A 21,260-nucleotide genomic window follows, 5' to 3' on the forward strand; every position below is an offset into this window, starting at 1 on the left:
TGTTCCCGCATCAAGTAATATATTTCGAAAGCCCAATAGGGGAAACTAAACCCTAGTTCTGCGAAAAGAGATGGCGGAGGCCGGCGGCGATCCGTCTTCCGGCGGGAGCTCGGGAGGGAAGGTTGTGTCTTTGAAGGATCAGGGGAACGATTTCTTCAAATCCGGTAACTACTTAAAGGCCGCCGCCCTCTACACGCAGGCCATCAAGTTGGAACCAGACAATCCTACCCTTTACAGGTTCGGTGTCGTTCTTGACTCTCATCCATTCTTGTCTTTTATCGTATGTGAGAAAGGAGGTGTGACTGTATCTCTCTATGTTTCTTCTTTGGGAGATAGATTGCTGCATGGAAGCTAATGTTATGATATATCAGTTAGTTATTACTGATTCCTTTTGTAAAAGATAGTATCGTGCATCTGCCTGAAAATTAATTTTATATATCTTGGCAATTGGCAAAGCTTTGCAAATCGTAACTAACTATATTCGCTAAGCTGCATGCACCTTCTCATCCATTGAACTCCATGCTAAACTATATCACTCGTGCCGCCATTGTCATTCTGGGTCAGCTACATGGGTCGGGTCCCAACATTGAAGTCTATGCAATACAATATCATAAGAATAGACAAAGGGGTCAACCCTGGTTGTTCTGTGATCAGCTGAAAAGTAGATGGCATCAAAGAAAACTTTAATATTAACCTTAACCTAATATTTTCACACATGCCTCAATAATTAAAAAAGAATTGTGTTCCTGAAATCAAATTGTTGAGACTTGCAACTTGTGTCATTAATTCTATACAATTTTGTTTCACGTTGTTTGTAAAAAAGCCTCTGTCTACTCTTAGTTTGCTCTGTAGATTATTCTTTGTAGTTATTCTGCTATTGTTGTCTTGTAGTAATCGTGCTGCAGCATTTCTCCATTTGGTCAAGCTTAGTAAAGCACTTGCTGATGCTGAGATGACCATCACTCTTAACCCCCAATGGGAGAAGGTTGTCATCCATATGTTATTGAGCACATTTCTTTTCATAACATGTAAAATAACTTTCTCTTTGTAGGTAAAGTTAACTGCCATTTGATGCCCTTTTAGGGTTATTTCAGGAAAGGATGTGCTTTAGAGGCAATGGAGCGATTTGATGATGTAAGTCTACTAAATTGTTTGTTTTTCTTTCCGTAATGACGGGACATCAAGGATATACAGTCACTCTTCCTGTAGCTTAAAACTTTCTTTTAACCCACTCTAATCTATGACCTTTTGCCTGTAAATGTAGATGTATCTACTAAGACCCCTTTTTATAGTATCCATATATTTGATTAGTTTCTTTATCAATTCAATGATCTGCTTAAATGATGTCTTTCTCAACTTATTAGATATGCAGTCTTAGGAGATCTTTCTTGTCATGTTTATCCTCTTTTTTTTCTGTTGTTGTTGATATGAGTTGTTATTCTTTTATATTTGCATTATCTTCATTCTGTAATTTCCAGGCAATAGCTGCCTTTCAAGTGGCTCTGCAACACAATCCCCAGAACATGGAAATATCAAAGAAAATAAAGAGACTCACACACTTAGCTAGAGAAAAGAAGCGAGTATTGGAAGTTCAAAGTATCCGTTCTAGTGTTAACATGACCAAGTTTCTGGAACCCCTGAAACCTGAATTTGTAAGTTCATGAAACTTATTTTTCTTTTTTGTTTGTTTTTCTTTAAAATTAAATGGCGTCAATATATTTGTTTTAAGATTCATTGGTTAACTCATACCAACTTCTTCTGTTTGTGTGCCTGTATTTTCTCCTGCTTTTTCCAAATTGCTCTTCTAGTGCTAAATGCCAAATGTGCATTTGCACTGAATGCAATATTCAAGATGTACCACAGTATCACCGATATCTAAATCTTTATGGTCTCATGGATCTGGAAAAACATGCAATAATGTAACTCAAAGATATTTTCCATTTTATTTTGATAATTTATTTCTGTTGAAATAAATATTACACACATCATTTGTCTCTTTTTTTTTTTTTTTTTTGCATACATCAGAAAAATTGAGCATGTTTGCAAAATTGGTGCTGGCTTGGGGACAAATTAACAAAGATGTGATTTATCTGTTGAATCAGATTTGCTAAGAACTATGCTCAATAGAAGAGGACTAGAGTGGATATAGATATGTGAAAACATGAAAAAGAAAAACATAAAAGCAAATTTGAAAACTTAGATCTTGGGAAGAAAATGATTTTCGCATTTTCTAATGCACATTCTGGATGCACTTTCTTTCTGCTACTTGAATCTAAAATATATATCTATAATTGTTTTAGTCTGCAGCGTTCCCAATTGAGGACGTATGGAAAGATATCTTCTCTTTCCTAGTTGAGATAATGGATTCAGCTATTAAGGGATGGCATGAAACTGGTAGGGTGGATCCTAGGGTCAATTTCCTTCTGGATAAGCAGAAGAGTCAGACCGACAAGTATGCTCCAGTTGTCAATATTGATAAGGTAATTTATATTCTGGTATTTACTTGCTCTTTATTTGTTCCAGCAATTACTTATTACTAGCTTGAATCCTGATGTTTACTTTGCTTTGTCAGGCCTTTGAATCTCCTGACACACATAGCAGTTGTTTCTCATTTTTGAGGCAGTATGCAAAGGATTCCTTCTCTTGGGCTGCTTGCGTGATTGCACCAAAGAGTATTATGGCCTATCCACAAGTATGAATTCCTCATTTTTGAGGCAGCTTGCAGACGACCTTTATAATTACTACTATATTATTTTATTTATATAGTCAGGCTGAGTCCTATCAAGCATCAAAATATTCTTTGTAGGTCTGGAAAGGGCAAGGTTCTAGGAAATGGAAGCTTGGCCAAAATGATGGCTTCTTCGTGCAGTTTGAGTCACCTATTCTGCGCAAATTATGGTTTGTTCCTAGCTCTACCGAGGGAAGCAAAACTTTGTGCAGGTAACTAAATATATGTGGGCAGCTAACTAAAATAACGTTCTTCTTGGATTTTAAAACCAAAAACTAAGATTAGATTTGGGGTCTCCATGCTCCCATGAACTCCTTTTAGGACTTAGAAATCAACACAAGTTGTTTTATACCAAAACACCTTATTGGCCTTCCTTAGATTTATACACTTCATGTTCCCATAAATACATTTTAGGTCTTTGATGGTGAATGTGAGGTGGTGGTCATCAAGTAATTTTAGGTAAACATTTCTGATTACTTTTGGTTTAAAACTACTTGATAGCTCTACAACTTTGAATCACAAACTAGGATCAAATTTTCATTACACCCTGAAAGACATATCAAGTATTAGATGGGATGGAGTTAAAACACTTTGTTAAACCAAAACAAGGTGGGGGGGGGACTGACCTAACTTAAAAGAAAATTAGTAAACTACAGTTAAAATATCATTTGGTTAAAGTTCAAAATATTGCTTGCTTGACAAAAAATTGTCTGAAACTGGAGAAACTTGAAGCCACACAATTCACTAGGTTTTCCTCATAATATCTGTTAGTTTCAATACAATGTGGCCAGAATGGATCTTATTGTGCTGTAGCCTATGGTCATTTCAATGTGCTAAGGGGGGAAAAAGAGTTCTCTATTTGGAAAATTGCATATACGTTTTGGAGGAATTGCTTTTGACTTTTTACTGAAAAAGCCTTGCATGATTATATTCTGAACTTAAATTCCCTTGCCTTTGTACCCATGCCGGTCTACGGTGATGCTTCATAAACAGTCATTGGTGTATGCATTTTGACATTACTGATTTTTCCGCCAAATGTTTTCTTATTGCTAAACAACAGCTAAAAATCTAGTTGACATTTCAGGAATCCAGAGGTTTTGGATATCAGTGCTCATGAAGTGCTTCCACGTATTTTCAAAGAATCCAATCAAGACGTTTTGTAAAGAAGCATCGACCTTTTAGATCTCATGATGTTGTGATGATGGTATCTCTCTGCTTTTCTTTGTGTGGCTCGGGACAAACTTGATTGCAGATTAGTGCACAACTTTTTGGTACCTCAATTTTGCCAACGAACTACTTGATAGATTTTATGACCTTTTTGTTGTAATATGGATGCCTCATGCGCGTGTACAATTTCGCCACATTTCATTACATTTTCAACTAAACATGCGTGCTTTTTTATAGCATTTATGCATCTTGGCAAACATGATCTTTTAGAATATTTATGCAAAATAGTTACAGGAGCTGCAGATTTTGAGGGAATAAAGGTAAATAAAATTGTAGCTGCAAATAATGGTTGATTGGATATGGAAAAAGATTACATGATTAAATTTGTTGTCCTGTTACATCTAACAATTTAGTCCTTGTTAAGTTTATTTTCTCATTTAGCATTGAGAAGTTCTACACAAGAGATTGCAGGAGAATATCAATCACTTCACTGGAAATTGAATAGAAGATTTCTGAGCTAATTGCCTTAAAGCTGAATTAATTATTTTTTTAACTTTAAAGCCGAATTAATTAATTTTTACTACGCTATTTGCTGAATTATTTTTTAGCCTTTCTGTTTAAAAAATTAGTTGGAGATGAAAATTTTATTGTTTTAATGCAATATATATATAGTGCATTTAAGGGCAAGATCTCTATTATATAGAACAATATAATTTTTAAAAATAATTTTGCTTAAAATTACTCAATAATTCATTTTAATTTTTTTTTTGAAAAAATAAGCATCAAACTTTATTATTTTAGATAGATAAAAGTAAAATTGAATTACAAGTGATAACTATATAATTTTTAAAAAGATAAATTGAGTTATTTTATATAATTAAATAATTCTTGCTAAGCTATTTGATAAATTATTTTTTAATCTTTCTTTCTAAAATATTAATTGAACGTGAAAATTATATTTATAGTTTATTTATTTATTAGATTTAATCATGTAAATTAACTTTTCAATATTAGTAGCATCGTTACCAACAAAAAAATTCCTTTGTTTTCTTGTGATTTTTTCCCCTTTTTTTGCAATTAGTGGATATGCAAATCTAAAGTTATTAATTTGAGTTGAATACGTTGGATTCATCTGTTTTATTAAATAATTTAAATGGATTGAATTTAAATTTTATCACTCTATTTAAAAATGAAACTAAATAGATCAATTCGCATGGATTCAGACGGTGATGCATTCTTCGAATTGGTCTGCGGGTCAAGCAGGGACAAAAACCTCTTCCAACTCAAATGTATATTAAATCCAAATGAGTATTACGATATCATATATAATAATTCTGTTATTCGAATAATAATACATAGTTGTATTGATCATTGAAAATCAATATTATTATTTTATAAAATCAATAGAACACTGTAATTTTATTCTACGTAATTTTTAAAAAATGAATTTTTATAACTTAAGTTCTAAACTCTGTATTCCTGGATAAAATAATTAAAATTTTATTTAGTTCGATTTAAATTAAAAAATGATTTTTTTTCGTTAATTTAATTTAAGACTGAAAAATCAGAAACTTTAGTAGGTCGTTTAATTTGGCTACTCAAAGGCATGCATCCATTGTGAATTCCACTGGCACTATGTCTCTTCCTTGCAGCCTTTCCTTCGTCCCTCTACTTTTCCTATTTAGCCTTTAAGTTTTCTATTCTCTCCTACTTTCTACCCTTTGTCTCAAGTCGGATGGACGGATGGATGGAAAACATTTTCTCACTAAAAAAAAGGTTAAGAATTAAAAAATTCATCTCAAATATTCTTTATTAAAAATATATATTAAATTATTTTTAATTTGACCAAACGATGAGATTCAAAATTAATTTTTAAAATTTTATTTTGAATTCATCATTATTATTACATATCGCGTACGTACTAAATATCAAATTATAAACGATGGATAATAATACATTTCAAATAAATTTAAAATATCAAAAATTTCTTAATAAAAATAACATACAGTTAACACTATTTATATTATCCAAGTAAACTTAACCATTAAAAGAGGAAAGTCGGTATTATAATCATTTTTTGTATATTTAATATATTCTACGTAGAGTTTTGAATATAGAAAAATAAGAAATTAAAAAATTATTATCATTTTTCTCGTTGGATTTTTTGGGATTAAGCCTCCAGTTTCAGCCTCTGCGCCACCTGATCCTCCAATTCCCGCCTCTGCCTCCGCCTCGTACTGTCGACCGATGGGATCTCGGCCGAGTACTCCACGCCGTCATCCTCAAACGGGAGAATGTATTTTGAATAATCGAAAAATAAAAGGATTAAGCATATAATTAAGGACATAATTAATTAACACATTAATCAACACCTTCGCTATATCTATGATAATATTTTTAGGAAATTTTCGTATATATGAGACTACTGAGATTTATTAATTTTTTATGATAATATTTTTAAAATTTTAGACAATACTTAGATTTTAGTTCCAAATTTACTATTCAGATTTTAGTTAATTTCAAATCTATTATTCAAGCTTTTAGAAGATTAAACTGACACAAGCAATATATTTTTATAAACCATTGCAAATAACAAAATCTTAAAATTATACAATCCAAGGCATATCGTTTGATCAATTGCTCATACGAAATAGAATAATAAACTTATTGGTTTTTCTCAAACTGCAATTACTGAATAAAGAATAAATCAATCTCCATAAATTAATAAGATCGAATCAATGTATTCAAGAATATAATCACAAGAACAAATCAATTTTTGTAAAAATAAAATGAATATCACTGGGATATATGTTCTTCTCCCAAAGTGCATAAAGAACAAAATAATGATTAAATGTTAAAAACTTTTAACAGCTAACGCTAGCTTTGTCATGCATGTCACTGGGATGTTCTTCTCCGACGTGGTTCCCTCATCGTCTCCTCTCCTTGCTCCTCCGAAAGATCTTGGAAACGACGCTTGAGATTGCCAGTAGCGATGGAATTTGTGTCGTCGGATTGCAATGTTGGAGGAATTATTTCACCGTCTCTGGCGACGACAGTGTCCAAAGTGGGTGTAAGAGGAGGGAGGACCGAATGATGCTGTCGGAGGCGGGTGAGATGAGCGGATTTGCGTTCTATCTGACTGTGTAACTGGAGGATGATGTCGAGGCTTCCTGTGGCCGGGTGGGCTGCGGCGCGCACCTCCGACTCGTAGATCATGGTCGCCATGGCGACGGCGCGTTGGTCGGGAAGGAGGGATTCCAGGGTCTTCTGCATCCTTATGACGCCGAAAAGACGAAGAGCCTTTTGGAATCTGTTTTCATCTGCAGCAGGGAAAAACGGCGCGAGAAGGCAGTCGCCCTTGCACTTCTGGCGTCGGAATCTGCAAGCTGCGCAGGCTTGAGACGCAGATCTGTCACCCGCGTAGGAGGAGGAATATGATTGCGGCGGCACAGGAACTAGATGATTATCCACTACAGGGACGTCGGTCGTCGTTGAGAAGGAAGGCAACGACCAAGGCAGAGGCACCGTTGGTGGCGGCGGCGGCAACGGAGAATGAGTAGAAATAGGTGGATAAGCGGGGCGATAAGCCACCTCAGTCTCAGGAACCCTTGAATCCATCTCTTCGATCTCCGTCCTTCCCTCGACTGTCGCAAGATGGCCGACTGGCGAAAGTGGAGATGGAGAATGGCGGCAAGCCTAGTGCTTATTTATAAGCCACATCAAAATATAATTCTATTATTATTTTTTTTTCAAAAGTATAATTCCGTTCCGATCCGTTATTTTTTCAAACAGTTGATATCCTTATCGCAACAGATTCTCATCATAAATTTAGACCGTTAGATTTTAAAATAGAAGATTAAATTCAGGCCATCGCAATCATCCATTCAATCTACGACCTGGATTTAATCTTAACTTTAAAATCGAATGGTGTAGATTTCCGTCATAAATTTGTGACGGGAGTCTATTGTGACAAGAAACTTTAATTTTAGTATAATTCCGTTCCGTTATTCTTTTCAAAAGTATTAATAAATATGGTACATAATTAATTAATAAGCTTAATTATTGCGCGCTAGCTTTGAAAGCCGTTGGAGTTGTGCTGATATATATATCGACCATATCTGCAAGAGGTACGGTATATACGCCTCCAAACCCTCGCTTGCCACTAGATGAACTGATTGCTTTGCAGTATCTATTGAAACCAAAGAATTAAGATTAAACCCCAACATGCATTAACATTTCTGCAATCTAAGTGAGCACCAACATTTATGAAAAGTGAGAGCGGTGTTGAGGAACTAACATACCAGGAGGAGATTGCACCAAGTTGACATATATATATGTTGCAGATCTAGCTTAGATAACAACTAACGCCAATACCTCTTTTTCACTCTTCACAAGAAATTGAAATTAAAGCCACAGATAGAACAACAGTAATCCATGAGTTTCAATGCAGTGAAGTCACATCATTTTCTCAGTTTGAAACACATGAAAAGCAGGACTAATTATGAGTTAGTGTGATTCATATTGAAATATAGTTTGGTCTTTTAAAACCATTTAAGATATATTTTATCTATAACCTACCGTAAATGTGTTGTTGTCAAATTTATTCTTATTCATCAAGAAAAGGTTAGAGACTCTTAAATACCAAAGTAACTCATAAGAAAAAAAAACAAGAAAAGAAAAGAGAGAGGATAAAATCAAACCGTAACCAAATCATATGAATTTGTTCAACAGTCTTTAGAACAATATTTAGGCGGAGAGTTTACCTTTTTGCAGATTGGAACTCTGTTTATTAAGTAAACAGTAAGAAAAGACAGATGAAAGTAAAAGTCATTTTGATCAAGATTTTTATGCCTGAGAGAATCTAAGCATGATTTTTTTTTAAAATTTCATTTCTGTTACAAAAGAATAAGATATATGATCAATGCACATACATGCTCGACGAGACTGCGATCATAGATTAGTAATATGTGTTATTCTGGAGCTTCTCGACGATTAAAATTCATGTTAATTTCCTCGAACAGTCCGATCGAAGAGCATTGCCTATTTGAGATAAGTCCAGTTTGCACGCGGACAAATACTTCCTGTATGTGTGCTGGTATATTGATCGCCGCCGGCGCCAGGAACAACTGCCCGACTTCGACGAGGGCCCACAGTGGAGCCGGCCAGGGATCAGAGCCCCGGTGGAGTGGGCAGGCAGGAGGTCGCCGACGGGAAACATGGCTGTTCGTAGTAGCTAGCATCATCCCCTTCACTGCGGCGCTAGTGAAAAGAAAAGAAAAGAAAAGAAAAGAAGATGGGTTTTAGGATTTCAGGTTTCAGGGTTGAAGTTTTATTTAATTTGGTAAAACAAACAAACTCTCACGTACCGTATTGGATTTGAATTAATAGCTGATTAGTTATCCACAGTGAAAATATATTTAAAGAGTATATATATATATATACACACACAAAAAACAAGGATGCAAATGAAAGCCTAAATCTAGTAAATCTGCAAGTCGATACCCAGAGAAGCCATCTCTCACTGACAGTTCCTTTCATCCAAAAACCCTCTTTCTTCTTTTTCAAATTACTATGATGGCAACTGTGATCTTTGGCAGAGGAGAGTCTCCTGATCCAAGAGCAGTTTCTGATCAAACACTTCGTCTTAATTAGCTGTTCTTGGAAATAGGAAAGGGCCATGCATGCTGCTTATGGTATGCTGCCATGAAGGAGAAGTTGCACCAGAAACCATTTACAAGTAACTGGCAATGCATGCATGGCAGGTGTAGTGTAGACTTCAGAAGCAAGAAAGAGGGAGAAGAAGAAGAGCATTAATATTATATATATTACTGAAGAAGTTTTAAAACCTGATCATGATCAGAGAGGACTTAATGAAGACATTTATGTATAATTTGATGTGAAGAATGATTTGAAAACACTTTAGATATATGGCATCAGAAAGGGACGTGGAGATGCATGAATGGCCTCACTCCAACAACCATTAATGGCTAGCTGCTACTCGAGTTAGAAACCCCAACCAGGCCTTCAATGCAGGACCACCATTCTCTGCACAACTCCTTAAATTATGTATGCACTACACCAAACTGTTTAAGGATTAACATTATCAAAAAAGAAGAAGAAGAAATGCTCCCTTTTCCCCTATATATCTCCTCCTCCTCCTTCCTTCCTCCTTCCAACCCTAGAGGTGCACCATGAGAAGCTCAAGCTGCCAGCATGATCTGAGTACTCCATATATCCTCTCCAGGTCTTGGTTGGATAAGGACATGCAGATCATGTTGAAGCTTCATCTACTGGTGGAGCACCAAATTTCTTTCTTTCTTTCACATCTCTGTTTCTTTTTCTTTCTTTCTTTCTTTAGCCTAGTGATTGAAGTGCTGGAGGTTGGGCAACTGGAAGAAGATTGAGTTTTTCTCTCTTGCAAAACAAACAATTTCATTTATTTTTCTACGTTGATTTAGTTTCACTATATTAAATGGTCAGTTAACATAATCGTTTCTCTAGTGGTTCTCAGATCTTGGGAGGAATTAAGCTGATCCCTAATCATCTTGCTTATTTGTGAGTTGTTTAGACCATCATTGTTATGTTCCTGTCCAAAAGAGTTTGGGCTCAACATAACCCTAGAAATCATCTGATGTTTGCAGGTTTTTAACTATGATTTGCAGAGCCACTGGATGAATATATAGATAAAGCTATTTTTTATGGTTTTAACTTCATGGATATTGATATTCAGATGCATTTCTAGGAAGATATGGATATTGATGAAGAACGGCATTTATGATCTCGATCTTTTCTCTTTTCATGATGCAATGAAGAGGCTTTTCATTTATTCTTTTTGCTTCATGTTAGAAATAAATCAAAGTTGTGAAGCAATTACAAGCACCACATAATTCTTGAATATTTTTAAGTTCTTTTTTTAATTCATTTGGCTTAGGTACATTTGATCTTGAGTGGTTAAATTAAGTTCAAAGTGAGTTAATTTTGTGAAATTTATGTATGTATAAACTTTTGTTTTTTTAATTTTGTTTGAGAGAAGTTGGACTAGTAGGTTTGAGTTTAATTGTATATATTAATAAAACCTAATAGCCTAGCTAATTTAGGAATTAATATGTATTAACAAGAAATTAGGTTAACAAGGAGTTATTTGGAATAGAGTATTTGAGAATGAGTAAGAGATTTGGTCAATTTATTTTATTACCTGAAGATGTTCTTAGATCAATGACACATGGTCTGTTGTTTAGTTCTAATTAAGCTCAAACAAGTCTACCATATTATTGTTAGGCCGAGCACATATACGATAAATATAAGTAAATATAGAGGAATGTAAGATTGAGGAAAAAGTGAATATACTACTACTGATGGTATTCATGTTCATGTTAAGGTTCCGAAGAGGATGTATATATTGGTCGTGCAAGTTTTTAGCTAAGCTAGCTACCCCAAACCCTAAACTTTGTATTTCAGAGCCCTAATTAGAAGTAGAAAGTCTAGATACTGTTTTTACACATCATCATCCAAATAGTTGAAGTGCATGTATGTTTTTTTTAATAATTCAAGTGTTTAAATTTCATCCAATTAATCCTAGAGGTAGATAGTCTTCATCTATCGGATGAATTCGAAACATAACTTATGTATATTTAAAGATCAATCTTTAAAATATTCGCTTCTATTAGAATTCAAATTTTAATCTTTTTATTTGTTTACTTAACACCTTATATATATATATATAATATTCAATCTATTTAGTAAATTATTAAAAATATTATATCGGTATTAAAATTTTATCATGTTTGTCTACGAATTAAAATGTTTAGACCATGTTTTTGTATAATCATTAAAAAAATATTTTAATATATTATAACAATATTATTTATATTCATTCAAAAGATGGGAAGTCACCACCATGGATGTGCAATAGCAAAAATATTCATAGAGCCATAAAAGAATCATAATTTGAATTAAATTGGGACAAATATCTTAAGGGAAATGTGCATAAATTATGATTTGATAAATGAAATAGAAAAAGAGTTAGGATACCTAAATTATAAAAAAAAAATAGATGAGAAATCTCAAATCTAAACCAAGCCTTTATATATATATATATATATATGAGAGAAACACACTCTTTAATTTTGCTCTCAAAATGAATGAAACTTGGTTGAATTTAGATCATTTGAACCATGTTGTTCACAAACTTTTCATACAAAAAATTGCCAATAAAATTTTAAATTTAACTTTTTTTTATTACGAAGAGCAACTTTATATTGTTTTTTCTAATTGAATAAAGCAGCATTTGAAGGTCAAGCCTAACAAGTAACCCCTTTTGTGGGCAATGTCACAAAATTTGCCATTTTTAATTATAGAAAGGATCGAAATCATAGTTTTCTCGGCAAAGAAACGAGAAAATACGAAAAATCATCTCTTTTTTCTCTCTCTCTTGTTCTCGTGTTGGATGCAGAAACAGCTATCCTTGAAGCAAATCTAGCACGCCGTTTTCCTGTATAAGCGGTCCTGTCACCCTCGAATCGAGCGTTTCTAACCGCTGTAGATCGATCTGCGGGAATTTCTTCTCTAATCCCTTCCGGTTTGCAAAAAGATTGCATCTTTCTTGGCGTCTTCAACTTCAAAGCCTGTGCCGCTCCTGTGCCCCAATCCAAAATCCGAACTTGGTTTGTCCTCACATCGTGGGAAAATGCTGCTGGTTTTTTTTTCTTCCCTTTTATGTCGGTTTCTTCAATCGAGAAATGTGGCGAAGTTGTGTTGTTATTGTTTAGAAGTCTCCTGATGATCGCACGGATTGCGTTTTTGGGGATGAGAATTATGTGAGTTACTGATGCCCCTTTTGTCTGTCTTTCCATTTCTGATTTCACGTTTAGTCGATATCTCGTTCAGTGTTTGGACTTCCCTTCTACTTGATTTTAGATTTTATTTCTGACTCCTCTTGCTCGGTTTCGAATCTTGATGAATATTATTTTACGCCATCTCTGGAGCTTCTGTTTCAAGGTTATATTTTGTTTATTCTTTTCGATCACTTTCTCGCCTCACACACTACCTTTAGAAATCAATCAATCAACGAGACTCCTTCTCACTTTTCATTTTGGGATCCCAAGTAGTACAATAGACCTTATATACTTGAATTAATCAGAATCTTAGGCGTTCTATTCTGGATCAAATGGTTTCTTCCTTGAAGAGATCAAAATGCTATCATATTCATTTTGGTTTCTTTTTCGGTTGTTATGGTGCAGATCAAGCAGGGTTGAACTGAAATTGACATTAACAAAGCCATGAAGTTCAAACAAGGTGATGAGGTGGAGGTCTTAAGAAGAAACAAGGAAGAAGCCTATGCCTCTTGGTTTCCTTCAACAATTTCATCAGTGCTTGTTAATAAGTATTCTGTAACATATAAGCTGGTTGTATCTCCTCAAGGAAAGCCCATTGTAGAAACAGTGGATTGCAAAGATGTCAGGCCCTGCCCACCTCTTGTTCCTCACAAGCAGGATTGGTGCGTCGGCGACGTCGTTGAGGTTCTTGATACACATTCTTGGAAGGTAGCAAGGATCGCTAAGATTGTCGAGAACAAATACGTCCTCGCCAAAGTCTTCGGCTCTATACAGCTGAAAAGATTTTCCATCTATGATGCAAGGGTTTCACAGGCTTGGCAGAGCAACAATTGGTTCGATAAGGTAAATTATTGTGTATACTTTCATACTTTCAGGCTTCAAGTATGATTATTCATATCATCCTATGATCATATATCTTAAGCAGATAGGCAATCAGTAACACTTGATCACATAGTTTGTGTGTTCTTATTTTATGGCTGCCCATGCTGCTGTAACTTTCACTTGATATTACATTCTAGACCTTCTTCAATTGTTTGACATTCTGTTGCACTTCAATTGCTCTAATGAAGGCATGCATTACTTGAATAGTTGCTTGTTCTTCACATTTGATGAATTTCTATATGAGTTATACGTTATTTACTTTATTTAAGCATGTATCGTATGGTAGGAATTCTCTTGCGTCTAGTCTTGAGAGATGGTATCGAAGTAGCAATAACTGATAGGAAGAGGTCAGATCTTCCTAATCTGTGCAACATGCATTTCTTCATTTGAGTTCGATCAAACCAAATTGATTGAAGTATTATTAAGGTTATCCCGTAGAATGAAAATGACAAGTTTGCTGTGTTTCGACTTTCAAGTGTTCCATATCGACATCTCATTGACATTACAATTTACAAGCACAACTTACTTCATTTTGAGAAATATGCACATAATCACTTCAGAATTCGCTTGGTTTTGCTTCTCTCTAATTTAGCTTATCTTAACCTGTTTATTGCTTAATTTCTTCATGTGTAAACATCGAAATTCCCTTTCAGGTCGATAGTGAGAGGCATTCTCACTGTAGCGCCAAACAGTCAGTCAACTTGGAGGATGGAACACATGAAGCAGCTTTAACGACACAGGAAGTCGACAAAAAACACCCAGAAGATTTCAAGGAACAGCAGTTCGGCAGAAAAATGTTTTGCGGCATTTCCCCCCAGACATCTTTGAAAGGAGACCTCAAAATCGTCTGCATCTCGAGTCTTGATCGTGAGCCAAGAGGTACTGGTAGGAAAAGGAAGGCAAGCTTGGAAGCTGATGACTGTGATCTGCTTAACAGAAGAACTTGGAAGCCTGAATTCAGCAAGGCCAGAAGAAAGATCAAAACTCAAATACGAGACGATAAGATATTACCAGATGAGAGAATACCAATGCCAGTTGTTGAAGAAGAGACTGATGAATGCTCGGTCGCTAGCTGCAGCGGTAATGGCACACCAGAAAGTTATCTTTGGCAAATGAGAAGACATTCTAGGAATGCTTCCAGAAAATCGCTGCACGTCTGGTGTTCAAGTCCTCGTGAAGATAGGAGAGAATATCAAAGCATTTCCGAAGACAAGTTAGCTTCCAACATCCATGAATTAGAGCTACATGCGTATCGATCGACTCTGCAAGCTCTGTATGCATCTGGGCCATTGAGTTGGGAGCAGGAGTCCCTGCTAACCAATCTTCGTCTCTCGCTCAATATATCGAATGAAGAACATTCAGTCCAACTGAAGCAGCTATTATCTGTGTAAATTGCTCGAACGCCGACTAGTTGCCTTGTCGATATCTAATGTCAGAGATAGATATTCCGACTTTTAGAAAATCTCATGAAGTCCATCTTGTGTGGCATTTCTTGAGCAGAAAGAGTTATAGTTCAGGTTGATTCAGCAATGCTCTGAAATTTCTGGATAGCTTTGATCATGTTCTGTTTGTTGTACAAGTAAACTTTTGGATCGTTTTCAATAATGTTCTTCCTATCTATAAAGAATTTGCTCCCATAATCAACTTTAACTGCTAATAATTTTCTTCCTATTAATACGAGAGATTTCATGTCCAATAATTTAACTTCTTATAAAATTACTAGAGAAATTAATATGGTATATATTGAGCAAAAGGATACATATAATTATTATTTCCAAACTAAATAATTCCAAAAACGGCAGCTAAAGTTTTTTTTCATAAATATCCTTAATTTTTCATATTTGCTCCCACCGTCTAGCCGGTAGCAGATAACATAAAATTGTAATTACCCACACAAGTGCTAAAGCTTATCCGCTAAGAGCCAATGAAAATACCGGTAGGAATTGAGCATAATTGCTTCGAGTACGAGAACGTTTGCTCGATTGAATGACGATTGGTGCAACGCCACGGCTACAACAAGAAAGGAGCTTCTTTTTCGTCGCCCTTTTTTGGTTCTTCTGTATGCTCTTGTTCTTCGACGTTATTTGGATTCGATGTAGAGCGATCTGATATTTTGAGGGTTCTTTTTCTCCTTTTTTTTTTGTTTATTCGTTCTTCTTCTTCTTCCGGGATTTTGTTGGTTGTTTGATCGAGAAATGGGGGATTGGTACGCGGATTTGACGGTGTGGATGAGGAAGCCGGCATTGGTGGAAACTCTGATCGATGTCCTGCTTTGCGCCGTGCCGATCTGGGTCGCGGTCATGATCGGGCTAGTGATCGGATGGTCGTGGCGGCCGCGGTGGACGGGGCTGCTCTACCTTGGCCTTCGGAGTAGGTTTCGGTTCATCTGGACGGCCCCGCCGGGATTCGGCGCTCGAAGGCTTTGGCTTGCAGTCACCGCACTCTCGGCTTTCTCCGTTTGCAGGAAATTGTGGTCGAGTTTCAAGGGGAAGAATGAGGGGCTTCCGGCGGCGGAGGAAACGGGTTCGACAACGCTAGTTTCGATAAGCGCAACGGAGGTCGAAAGAGATAGAGGCAGTTTGAGGTATCTATGAAGCGAATTTAGTTTTTCCTGTTCCCTTGATTGCCTGGTAGAATTTAATATAGACGATTCGTTTCAATGTTTCCCTCACTTGTTGCTCTGATATTGAATGAAAGAAAAATTTTGTTGCCTTTTTTTTTCTTATGGTATTTTTTCTCTTTCAAATACTGATTTTGCTTAGTTTGATAATGAAGATAGAAATTGATGGTGACACAGCTGTTTGTTGTCCCTTGAATATGTCTAAACTGGACTACGTTGTACCTTAAGCAGTGTCTGGACTCAGGAACATTTATATGTGACTTTCTTTTTCTATCTTATGATGGTGCTTCTGTGTCTATGCACTTGCTGGGATATGATAGGCACACATGTTTAGGTTATCAAAGGAACCAGTTTTAGTAGTTGGGTGTTGATGAATCAACATGGTCATGAAGATATGAGTCTCCCTTCAATAAAAATAAGGTCTAGGAAGGAGATATGCAGTCTCACCAATGTAATTAGGGCGACTCTTTTTGTAGTTGAATTATGATTACCCAAGTTACAAAGCATCATGGAGTCAAAGCTCATCCTTATGTTGATTATCTTATTCTGAATTGAACGTAAATGTACATGGCTTATCAAGTTCCTTAGTTTTGCCATCATCTCTATCTTATGCCACTTTACACAACTAAAGCTATTTCAAAAATTATTCTCGGTGAATGCTTATTATGTTCCTACTATCATTTGTATACAAGCTTTCTGCATAGTGATGACATAGTGAGTATGCTGGTCAGTAACTATAATCTTTGAAGTTTATTCAAAATCGTTTAGTGGAAGATAATAAAAATAAAGCTCATGAAGAAAGCCTGTTACTTCTGTGTTGATGGTGATCACAGCTTCTCTAACAAACAGGTTAAGAAGTGTTTTCAGGCTAGGTGCAAAGTTTAGGAACAAGATTGGTTTACGCAGATGTGCTGTTCAAACTATGCAATGTTTAGGAACAAGATTGGTCTACACATATGTGCTGTTCAAACTATGCAATGTTTAGGAACAAGATTGGTCTACACATATGTGCTGTTCAAGCTAAAACTATCTCGGCCGAAAGCTATCAAAATTTAAAAGGGTAAGAGTTACAAGGAATGATGGAGGGGAACTAATAAAAAACTTTACTGTAAAGCATTATAAAAAAAGGATTAGTTTCTCTTTTAATAACTCAATGGTTTAAAAGGAGCAGTGTTGCTTATCCTAAATGATTGGCCAATACCTTATCATTGTTATCATGAAGGAATGTGCAATGCCGAGAAAAACTCAGAAAACTTTATTAGAAATCATCAACGTAGTCTGGTTGTTATTTGATTTTGGAAAATAATTCATGTAGCAATCATCGAATGTTGAAGATTCAGACTGGATTTCAAACATAATCCCCATGACGGCTGCCTTTTGCTATTTTACTGGATTTTTTTTTTGCAAATCATATGTTTCTTTTTGCCAAACTTGTGGTTGCCTGTTGAAAAAACTTTCAGATGTTAGTTATTAAATTGTGGCATTCAGACTTAAGTTGTTTCATATGCAATTCTTGGGTCTGGTATCTCATGTACTTAATGCATTAGAGCATTGATGATGCTCAGAATTCAGCATGTCAATTGGAGAATCTTCTCATTAATTGTGCCATAGTACTTGTCCATTTTATGTCAATTTTAATCGTAAGTAGATTTTTTGATCCTTGTGGGTCTTGCATAGTGAATTGTTTTTTTTTCTGTTAAACTCATGTTTGGTTAGTTCTGTAATAGATTTGTTAGATTGTATGCTTTGAATGACTGTAAAGAAACTTACTAAAACTTATTATTTTTTGTCTTGATTTAACTAAGATGTTTCGTCCAAAGTTCAAACATCTAACCTGAAAGTTTATGCAAATAGTTGGGGATTGGTCATTCTGGTTCACTGCAAGCAAATATATCCTTGTTTAGTGTTTACTATCGTTAAATGATATGAGATGGAATGTTTCATAAACTTTCAGATCCAATACCATTATAACTGAAGGCAAAAAAAATACTGTCTTGTTAAATTTCTCCAGTTCTAGCATTGAAATGGATGAGCATGATATTGTATCTGAAAAGGATTTGGAGCATCTATTACACATTCTAGATGGTAATGTTGGAGATGCAACTTGGCAAAATCAGATGGAACGCACCACACCCAATATGTTTTACCAATCTTGGCGTCAAGAGCCAAAGGTAATTCTTAATTTCTAAAATTTCTCTTATACATGCCACCTTAGTGAAGGATTCATTGCTTTTGATGTGAAAGAAAATTTCAAGTATGGTAATTGTTTAAATTTTTGTTTGTCTGGAACAGGAGGGCCCTATAATTTTTCGCACCAGAACAATTTTTGAGGATGCAACTCCTGAGTTGGTCAGAGACTTTTTCTGGGATGATGATTTCAGGTTAAAATGGGATTCAATGCTCGCATACTTGAAAATATTGGAGGAATTCCATCAGAGTGGAACCATGATTATACACTGGATCAAAAAGGTTTTTTAAAATGTTAAAAATCAATGTTGATTTTGTTTGGATATTACATCTTAGTAATGATAACATGTGGTTGCTGTCTGCAGTTCCCATTTTTTTGCAATGATAGGGAATATATAATTGCTCGACGTATATGGGAGTCTAGAGGAACTTATTACTGTGTGACAAAGGTACATATGATCTATGTTAGATTTCCTATGATGGTGATTTTATACTATTTTGTCTATAGCTGTCAAAAAACATATGATCTTTACGTGAATTAACTTATAATGCTTCTTCCTCTTTGCTTAACAATACTTTTGCATATAGCTTGTCCTGAAACCTATGCTAAAATTAATTTCTTAATGCAAGGTAAATTTACTTTTCTAATCTTAGAGGTTAAATTTGCTTTAATAGCAAGATCACTGACTATTTAAAAGTCCTTAATATTGACAAAAAGGTATAGAGTTCACCCTCATTGCCAAAACCTGAATAATGATTTAAGCAACTTGCAGCAAGGTTCGCTTATTCACGTTTTAACATTTTGATTGTTTTATGGCATTCAATATGCAGGGAATTCCATACCCAGCTTTACCGAAGGAGGAAAAACCCAGGCGTGTTGATCTGTACTTCTCAAGTTGGCGCATCAGAGCCGGTAACTTCCTATTTCCAGTTTTCTTATATTTTTCTGAAGCCACGGAAGTATTCCACAACACAACTAAACATTAGAAAGATCTGCCAATCCAGTTTTCATCTTGTGATACATAGTTCAGAGAAATCACCAGTCCTGACTCCTTCCAGATGACTCCTACTCGTCTTTCAATAAACAAAAAACCACAAGATCAAGCCTTGAGAGTATTTTTCAACTACTTCTGCCCTCAGTCCACTCTTCTGTTGGCTTTCAAATGCAATTCGAAAGTCTAACCCTGTTAGTGTCTGAAAGATAGCTGTTTAACTTTTCTTTCATTTCAAGCATCTCATACTTAATAGGAAATTACTACTGTCATTTGACAGGTTTTTTCAAATCTTCTTTTTTCTATGGGCACAGTGGAATCGCGCAAGCAAGATGGCCAGCTATCTGCATGTGAAGTAACTCTCATCCACTACGAAGATATGGGCATTCCAAAGGATGTAGCCAAGGTTGGTGTTCGACATGGGATGTGGGGAGCAGTTAAGAAACTACATTCTGGTCTGAGAGCATATCAACTGATGAGGAAAACAGAAGCTTCGCTATCTAGATGTGCACTCATGGCACAGATCACCACTAAGCTCTCCGACGATGGAATCATCACAAAACTCGACCCAGAGTCCTCGACCTCTACTTCTAAAACAGCCAATAGCATTGTCAGCAACAAGGAGCATCGAGGAATCGACTGGAAATGGGTGGTGATTGGTGGAGTTGCTGTGGCCTGCGGTCTTCATGCTGGTCATATCGGGAAAGCCCTCTTAATCGGAGGAGCTGCAGGGCGACTCGCAAAAAAATGAGCCTGATCAGATTCTTCCTGTTTTGGATGAGGGCATACTGTAATTGAAGGCTGAGCTGCTCATCTCATGTTTTGACGATGAATATACTCCTGATCTTTTTCGTATATTATGCATCATTCTGTAGGATTCTTGCTAGTATCATAATCCCATCATATATTCCCAGTTAGTCTCATTGACTATTTTTGGGAGTGACCGATTTGCTATACAGAAATTTCCCACCGACCATCAAAGTAAATCGGAAAGTGCATGCAGCGACCAACTTAGACGCAGCGATCGAACCAGCTTAGACGTCCAATATCCTTTGATTGCGCTTTTCATTTGGAAGAAAAGGATACAAATATATTGTAATTGGGGATCAAACCGTAGGTACCTAGGTAAATAAGACCTTTGGATGTCCTACCAAAAGGTACCATTACTCCCGAAGACATAAATAAGACCTTTTAGAAGTGAATGTTGTCACAATTATCCAAGAACACACAATTTGTCGACGTAAAACAGGCGCTGATTAGCTCTAGACTTATGACCTTCAATCAATGCTGATTTTTATTCTATAAAAAGAGAATCAAAACAACTCCTAGATCTAATCTTAACAGCCAATGGAGTGGAAACATAGATTCTTTTGATCTTTCGCCTATAATAATTCATGCATTGATGTCATATTTGATTAAAGTTGGATTTAATGGTAATTTTAATTTTTAATTGACTAAAGTTAGATTTTATTGGTAATTATTTATTTTTGTCAAATTAGGTTTGATCCATAATTTTTAATATTTTATTAGTCATGCTAAAGTTAAGTTAGATTTGTCGGTAAATTAAAATATTCTTATTAGTCATTAGTATTTTTTTCATAAAAAATAGTTTTAAAGTTGGACATGTGAGAGGGATTTGTATATATGTTTAAAATATTTTAAAAATACTGATGAAGTGTTTGGTCAATAATTAAAAATTATTAATTGGTCAAAATAAATTTTAATCGGTATTTTTTTTACTATTAAAATTGATTTTGACAAGTAAAATATTATTATTTATTTGTCAAAATAATTTTTGCCTATATTTTTAATTTTTTTTTACCAATTGACCTGTACAAAATATAAAAATA

General features: G+C 35.3%; 3 protein-coding genes across 6 annotated transcripts; all 3 read left to right on the plus strand.

Annotated features, from left to right (window-relative positions):
* Positions 1-45: 45 nt before the first annotated feature.
* On the plus strand, positions 46-4,201 carry LOC141820434 (uncharacterized). The gene is made up of 8 exons (XM_074707746.1): positions 46-237; positions 892-985; positions 1,084-1,134; positions 1,479-1,652; positions 2,301-2,480; positions 2,573-2,692; positions 2,807-2,940; positions 3,813-4,201. The coding sequence occupies exons 1-8, from the start codon at positions 71-73 to the stop codon at positions 3,889-3,891; spliced, it is 999 nt and encodes a 332-aa protein (XP_074563847.1). The 5' UTR covers positions 46-70; the 3' UTR covers positions 3,892-4,201.
* Positions 4,202-12,296: 8,095 nt separating this feature from the next.
* LOC141820455 (uncharacterized) lies at positions 12,297-15,196 on the plus strand. Of its 3 annotated transcripts, none has more exons than XM_074707777.1 (3): positions 12,297-12,711; positions 13,135-13,572; positions 14,265-15,196. In XM_074707777.1, exons 2-3 carry the CDS (start codon positions 13,174-13,176, stop codon positions 15,000-15,002), a joined length of 1,137 nt encoding a protein of 378 aa, XP_074563878.1. In that variant the 5' UTR covers positions 12,297-12,711; positions 13,135-13,173; the 3' UTR covers positions 15,003-15,196. The 3 variants fall into 3 exon arrangements, with proteins under 3 accessions (XP_074563878.1, XP_074563877.1, XP_074563879.1); XM_074707776.1 differs by having other exon boundaries at positions 12,297-12,558; XM_074707778.1 differs by having other exon boundaries at positions 12,297-12,558; positions 14,391-15,196.
* A 447-nt stretch (positions 15,197-15,643) lies between these two features.
* On the plus strand, positions 15,644-20,296 carry LOC141820454 (uncharacterized). Of its 2 annotated transcripts, none has more exons than XM_074707774.1 (6): positions 15,644-16,195; positions 18,186-18,402; positions 18,524-18,700; positions 18,784-18,867; positions 19,250-19,331; positions 19,725-20,296. In XM_074707774.1, exons 1-6 carry the CDS (start codon positions 15,807-15,809, stop codon positions 20,159-20,161), a joined length of 1,386 nt encoding a protein of 461 aa, XP_074563875.1. In that variant the 5' UTR covers positions 15,644-15,806; the 3' UTR covers positions 20,162-20,296. The 2 variants fall into 2 exon arrangements, with proteins under 2 accessions (XP_074563875.1, XP_074563876.1); XM_074707775.1 differs by having other exon boundaries at positions 15,645-16,195; positions 18,243-18,402.
* Positions 20,297-21,260: the final 964 nt, after the last annotated feature.

The sequence above is a fragment of the Curcuma longa genome, unplaced genomic scaffold, assembly GCF_044706935.1.
Source record: "Curcuma longa cultivar G26 ecotype Majalengka, Jawa Barat unplaced genomic scaffold, ITB_CL_G26_1.1 utg3290_np1212_1714210_RagTag, whole genome shotgun sequence".
NCBI lineage: Eukaryota > Viridiplantae > Streptophyta > Magnoliopsida > Zingiberales > Zingiberaceae > Curcuma > Curcuma longa.